At 36.4% G+C, this 7,277-nt stretch overlaps 1 protein-coding gene across 1 annotated transcript; it reads right to left on the reverse strand.

The window, feature by feature from the left end:
• Positions 1-498: 498 nt before the first annotated feature.
• LOC134846287 (centrosomal protein of 131 kDa-like) lies at positions 499-5,871 on the reverse strand. Its single transcript, XM_063863581.1, has 8 exons — positions 5,492-5,871; positions 4,932-5,120; positions 4,493-4,723; positions 3,739-3,971; positions 2,976-3,113; positions 1,901-2,387; positions 1,540-1,706; positions 499-885 (listed from the first exon to the last, which is right to left on the reverse strand). Exons 1-8 carry the CDS (start codon positions 5,649-5,651, stop codon positions 709-711), a joined length of 1,782 nt encoding a protein of 593 aa, XP_063719651.1. The 5' UTR covers positions 5,652-5,871; the 3' UTR covers positions 499-708.
• Positions 5,872-7,277: the final 1,406 nt, after the last annotated feature.

Here is a 7,277-nt window from a genome sequence, read left to right on the forward strand (position 1 = left end):
TTGCCCCTAATCTGTTGTTGAGACCATGCTGACTATTGATGTCAGGACAATATTTAGGCCTTGTCGATGCGGTCCTGTATGTGATCAGAAAAAATCCTGGTTTAGCCAACTGCACATTGTGAAGCCATATATGCGGATTTGTTTTGCTAATTGCAACTGTTATACAGTTTTGTAAGCTCACACTCTGACAAAAAATCAAACTCTTGGTGAGAATTTTTATATATACAGATAAAAAATTGTCGCTTAACTCAACCCAGGTGACATTGATTGCCTTTGGTTGATTTTTTTCTAGGTGGACCGTACAATATCCAAGTCGAATCATGTATCGACCCTGGTCGACCCAATTATCAACCCAGAACGACCCATGTTACGGCCCTGGTCGACTCATGTAACCTATATAGCTTGGACAAATGCATTGGAAAAGATAATTTCTGTGTCGGAATTTTCTGTGCCCTTTCGCAGAAACTGTATTTTTTGTTTTTATGATACTCCAGACACTTAATGTTGAATAAATCAATTTCAGAGACTCACTTGATAATTATTTATTTCCAAAATTAAAATGCAAAAAAGTATGTTAGTGCAGTTTTTTTAATTTAGTTAAAGAATTACATGGTTTTCTTTATACTTTTAAGAAACTTGTTTCATTTAGGCTCCTCAATTTACATGTTTTTGTTTCTTCTAATCTTCAGGCGATGAGTCATGATTAGCTCATGAGTCGGGAATGGGAGTGAACTGTCGCATATTGTGTCTGTAGGACTGGCCTATCTCTTGCTTGGAGAACTCAATCAGTCCGTCCGTCTCCTGGTCGAACTGTTCCCTCAGTCGCTTCACCTCTCCATTCTTCTCCCGCTCAAACTTCTTCCACTTGTCACAAATGTCCAGCACCTGAACAAAGTTTTTGTCAATATTTATTTTTCAGTATTTGCCAAAGATGTCATAGAGAATGAACAATTTAAATAATTCAGTTTTCCCTAAAACTAATCGTTGGAATTTCATGGTATAGTTATGATAGGACGTCCGAGTTTTTAGCTTCTAGTAGACAAATCTTTGCAAAAAATCGACATTGAAATACATTTTAAAAGATTTATTATCCCACATCGGGAATGGCTTTTAATACAAAAACATACTAACATTATTTTTGACATACAGATTCAAATGAATTATCGAATGAAATTATTGGACCAGATCATGCCTTAGCCTTCAATGGCATCGAAATAATAGGCTTGCGAAAAACCTTCCAGAGAAAATTGCTGCTTCGACTAGTGCTCAATAATTATTTTTTTTTCAGTTCGAATTAATAATTGTGAAAAAATAGATAATGCAAAAAAAACAGATGATGCAAGAAGAAATAGATTATGAAAAAATAAAAGATAAAGCAAAAAAATGATGATGCAAAAATAATGCGAAAAATAATTAAGCAGCAAAAGATGATGCAAAAGATAATTAAATTAACAATTCAAAATTGAAGGGTGTTGTTATCGAATTTGACAGTTTCATGATAATGAAAGCACGCCATGGCGTAATATTTGGTGGTCTGACCAGAGTCTGGTTGGTGGATATCATGTTGATGGTCTCTTTGGCAGTCCACCTGAGGAACTCCAGAGCAGATGACACTGTCTGAGACCTGTCTGTCCGGGGGTCACTCACTCCCAACGCTTTCACCAGCTTCACACTCGTCTTCTCAATACTATTGATTGTCCTCTGCTCTGCAAAACGCAAAAAAAAGCAGTTTAGGTCTGACTTTTTGAGGACGAACTGTCCATTTTCTGGCCGATTCAATTATAATTCCGAGCACTTAATTGTAGTGAAACTCAACGCTTAAGTTTCTTTTTCTCTCATTTTGCCGCCCACTATAGCTATGATTAATTTCTATGAGGAATAAAATTTAGTAATCTCTCACCTAGCTTCTGTAGTTGCTCCTCAAGAGATACAAATTTAGTCTTGATGTCAGCCAACTTCGTCTCTGAAACTTGCAGATTCTGTTCCACAACCTTTTTATCTGCTCTTTCTTTTTCTATCTCAGCCTCCAGTTTCCTTTTCATTTTTTCCTCCAGTTTTTGAGATTCTGAAGCATGCTGAGATTCTAGTTTAGATTTTAGAGACTCCAGTTCTTCACGATGACGTTTTTTGAGCATGTCAATTTCGTCATTCAGACCTTTCTCACGTGACTTGAGAAGTTCAACCTCGTTTTCAACTCGTCTTTTCTTCTCTTCCGTATCTTGATTCTGATTGGCTAGTTTTCTTCTGAGGGAGTCCACTTCGTACTCGTTTTTGTTGGACAGTGATCTTTGTAAGTCGTGCAACTCGGCCTGAGCTCGGTCCTTTTCTCTCGTCAACGCAAAGCAAAGAGATCGTTCGTGATCATCTTTTAATTTTTCGATTGCTGACTGAAAATTGCACTGTTTTAGAATTCAATATTCTGACCATTGAAAATAGGGAGAAACTTTATATTCGGGTGTGTTTTAGTTTTTCTTTTTTTGGTTTTGTCTTTTGCTTTCCACGCCAAAAATAATCATTGGACTGGGTTGAGTGATATATCATTGTATATATCAGCCTAACAAAAAACACCGTACTCTGGCCGTTTTTGGAGGTTTTTGACTCAAAGTTGTGCCTTCTGGCGCGCAATCTTCCTCAAAATTAGAATAAATTAGCATCAAAGGAGGCCCCTTTCAAAAAAAAATTGAAAATTCGGGCTGTCGGTTAAAAAAAGGGTGCAAAAAATAGTACCAAAAGGAACCCTATAGGTGATAAGGGGTCGAAACCCTAAAGAAGAACGCGTCCCCACTCGCCCCTTCACTTAATCCGCTAGTGTTTACAAAGAAGAGTTCTAACTATTAGTGAGATTCTACAAATAATGAGATTTCTGCAACGGTAGAAAAAAAATCTAACGATAAAAAATATTAGATTGCTTGCAATGATTTGTTACAGATTTCAAAGTTCTTTAGAGTGTGGCTATAGAATAATCGATTTTGTACCCGGTGCTCGGCGCTGTCTCTGGTGATTCTGGCGCTCAACTCGGCTATAGTTTGCTCCAGTTTCTCCTTCGTCGTCTCAAATGACCTCTCACCTCTCCTCGCCTCACTCTCATGCGACTCCCTCAGACTTCTTTGAACCTAGAAGTTTCAAATTTCTACCCAGTGAAGTAGAACTAACATTTTTCCAGGGTTATGCAACCTTATTATGTTTCGGTGTTTTCTTCATACGATATACTTTTTATTAAATTTCAACAGTTTGAAAACTTAATCGTAATCTGGATTTATCAAAGGAATCAAATTCAAAAACTTACTGAGGTACATTCTTCTAACACTCATCAACACTCTTCAGGATGGCATGACATATGAAATATTTTAGATATGTTTCTTTTTACTTTGAAATAGACAGCAGTGTGAGATTTAATCAATTTAGTATATATAAGAGTTGTTTTTATATTTTTCTTCAGAGTCTAAATAAACAATTCAGCAAAATATAGAACTCTTGCTGAATTAACTCACAATTGAAATATGATAATGAGCTTTGCGAATAGCAAAAAATATATGAATATCGTATGTTAGTGACGTTTTTTTTATACTGAAGAGTTTTCTGAAGCTTTTTTTGGAATTCAAACCACGACTGAAAAGATGCCCTCCTCAGTCGCTGGGGACTTGTTGCTGGGGACTTGTTTTTTGTTGTTGTAGAACAACCAATTCTTGTATTCTAACATTCTCAAAAAAAATTTGGACAGACTAAAAAGGAGCTCACCTTTTCTACTTCGTATTCCAGCTTTTCCGCATGGAGTTTCTTCAGTTTCTCACTTTCCTGCTGATGTTGCGAGTTCATTTCGTCGATTTTGCAGTTGATCGACTCAACTGTCACCATATGGTTTCTCTCTCGTTTGTCCATCTCTGCTTTGAGGTGGCGCAACTGTTCGGCTAGTTGGGAGCACCTGTTATCACTGGCTTCGAGACTCCTCGATAGATTTGAAATTTCGTGATCTGCAAGAAATTTAGTTGCTTTGAGGCGAAATTTTAACAAAATTGGCGTCAAAAATCCAAAAAACCTACAAACGCCTTCTTAGTTTTCTTCGAAAGTTCGTCTGCCGTGCAGAAAAACGATTTAGGAAAACTCAGAATATCATTTTGGCTGACCTAAAAAAAGGTAGACAGAATTTACAAGAAAATTTTTGATATTTTTTTGATATCCCTGCGCCCATCGAGAAAATCCTTAATCCGCCTCTTCGCTCAACGACGAATAGTCGAATAGCTATAGGTCTGGCGAATAATTTGGCAACTGGATGAAAACAGGGGCGAATTTAGGAAAAGATGTCCCCGCTCGAGGATTTCACCTCTTCAGTACCAAAATGTCCCCTTTGATAGCTTTTTAAAATATCCAAAACATCTATTTTCTGCTGAACAACCGGATAATCAATTTGTTCTACCCAAAAAAAGGCCATCAAAGTTATTGATTATTAATTTCTTATTAAGTTTTCAAAAAGCGTTTCTCAATCAATCTTTACCTTTTGCATCTGAATTGGCAGTAACAGCACCCAGTTGTGCGGTCAGTTCATCCACCTGCTGTTGCAGTGAGTCCACCTTGGCCTGAGAGCGGAGAGAGAGGGATTCGAACTCGGACTTCCTGCTCCTCAGCTGTCTCTCTGTCTGCTCTAGTTGTTCACTCAGTCGTTCTATCTCTCCCATCTGGTGATCAACTGTCATCGAGTAGCTTCTCTTCAGTTCAAGAAGATCTCCTGTTGGTAATTTCATATGTTTCAAAACAACGAGGGAAACTTTTACAACTGGGTAGAAAAGACATACAAATTCTTAAGACTAAAAAAACCCAATGGCATAACCCGCGACTAAAAAAAACAACAAGAAACTTAATTATTGTAAAGAAGTGCTATATTTCAATCCGATTTTGAAATAAAGCAACTATCGTTTCATATTCCCAAACCTAACCTTTCAGCGTCCAGTCAAGTGCCTCGAGGTCAGCTGTGAACTTTGAACTGGACAGTGGCACTGTGGTCTCTCTGATGCCTCCGGGCGAGAGAGGTCTCTCGTAGTGCAATCCCAGATACCTCCCCACTGAAGACGAAGACACTTCGGGATGGTAACTCGAGTCGAAGCGTGGTTGAGATTCACTTTTGTCTGTCATTTTAACCGACATATTTCAAATAAAATCACGGTTTTCTTATGATGAAACCAAAAAAAAATCTAACTACAGGTGAAAAAAAGTCAAACTTCATTTTTTTAAACGTTCACAGTTTATAACTAAAACCTTATTAGGTAGCTCCGCTCTGTTTTTTTTTGTAACTGATAATAGAGGAAAATAGAACCCCCAGTCAATATTAAAAGTGATCGGTACTACGCTCCGTTATCCATTATGCTGAACCATTACGTTAATTAGTATTTTAAGAGTTTAAAAATTGTTATCAGATGTAGGTACCAAGAAACGCCTATGGTAATACGTATAGAAGCATTAAGAATTTTTGTTGAATATGACGGTCTGATTTTCTTCCCATTGTCTAGCATCCGTAGCAGAGTTGCAGTGGGCAGTGAACTCAGGTCAAATTTGGAACTCAAACTGTTCAACGACATCGAATTCACTTTTGGAGTGTTTATAACCGAGTCAAACTGAACTAAGTGGTCTCTAGAATGCAATGCTTCTGATTCTGTCATGACAAAAAGTCTAACGGACCCCTCCTCAAAGTGAAAAATAACTATTGAAAAGCTACACGTGTCTCAAAATTAGAGCAAATATTTACTTTTTCAGCTGAGATAAAGCCTCGTTGATTAACCAGACTGTAAATTTTTGGCGTTTAATTGTTCTTTCATGTTAATCAGAATTATATAACTTAGAAAAATTCACTCAGTCAATTCTGGCGTAAGCTTTGTGTTGAACACATTAACTTGTGTTGAACAATAAATTATAAATATTATATTATGTGAAGTATTTGTGTTATTTGACGAGTACAGAAAAAGATGCTTGAGATTTTAATCGAAACCGCTGCTCAGGTGGTCTCCCTCGAATTCCCAGAGTTCCAAATTGTTGTAACTGTTCCCATTTTCGTAGAAAAAAAAAACAAATATTTTCCTCGGAGTGCTTTTAGTTCCTTAGAAAAGTTGTAACTTCCCGGGTCGAGGAGCTTAATTCATGTTTGGACTTTCTTTGCGACTGAAATTCCGCGGCCGAGAAGCAATTTTAGGTGGAGCATAAAGTCGAAACATACCCAGTTTTTGTCGAGAAAATCGCAACGAAGGTCGAGCACGGTCGAAACATAAGTCGAGCACAGTCGAAACATAAGCCAAGCACAGTCGAAACATATGTCGAGCAGAGTCAAAACATATGTCAAGCACAATCGAAACAGAGAGAAGAGTCAAAAAACGGACCTAGAAAAGCAATTTTTGACAGATTTTTTGAGGGCACAACTGAAAGACAGATGCAAATAGCAGAACAATCCTGTAAAAAATGTGTTTTTAATAACAGCTAGCAAGACTAGCATAATTGCTCATCACATACATGACCGCCACACGAGAAGGTCTACACCTGGTCCCGAAAAAAATTAAACTCAAAAAACAAAACTAGAAAATAATCAAATGAATCATTAAGTTCTCATTAAAATGTCAATCGTCAATTCGAGTTTCTTGTAATGGGGTTGCTTATATAGTAACTATTGACTGCCCGCACTGACAGAAATGGTTTCCGGTCGATTTAAATTGATTTTAAATTGATTTTAAATTGATCCAAATCGATTGAACATGTACAATTTACGAACTTAAATGGATTTTAAATCGATTTAAATCGAATTTTTTGAAATTTTTAAATCGATTTAAGTGTCTAAAAAATCAATTTAAATCGATTTCGATGAATTTTCCGACACACTAAATTGATTTTTTTGCTAACACGGCGAATAAAACATACCCTTTAAAAAATTGTTGGACTTTTTTTTTCTTGATCTTTTAAACATAAACACTCGTGCCAGATGTTATAGAATTCAATAAAATGATCAACTAAATAAGGTTTTAAACTTGAAAATTTGCAATATAATCATAGAAAACCATTGTAAATCAGATTATGGGCAAAACCTTGTGTAACAAACCAGAAAAAGGTCAGGTAAAATTAAATTGTGATCTCAATAATAGGCAATAAAATCATAGAAAATCTTGAAAGTAAATCAGATTTTAAGCAACAACTAATGAAGCGAATCAATACAAGAGTCAATATAGATCAGTTTTTGAACTCAAATATGCAAAAAAATTATAGAATTTTATCGACATTTTGGTCTTTTAATTTGGTCTTTTTCA

Source organism: Symsagittifera roscoffensis, chromosome 1 (genome assembly GCF_963678635.1).
Source record: "Symsagittifera roscoffensis chromosome 1, txSymRosc1.1, whole genome shotgun sequence".
Classification (NCBI taxonomy): Eukaryota; Metazoa; Xenacoelomorpha; order Acoela; family Convolutidae; genus Symsagittifera; species Symsagittifera roscoffensis.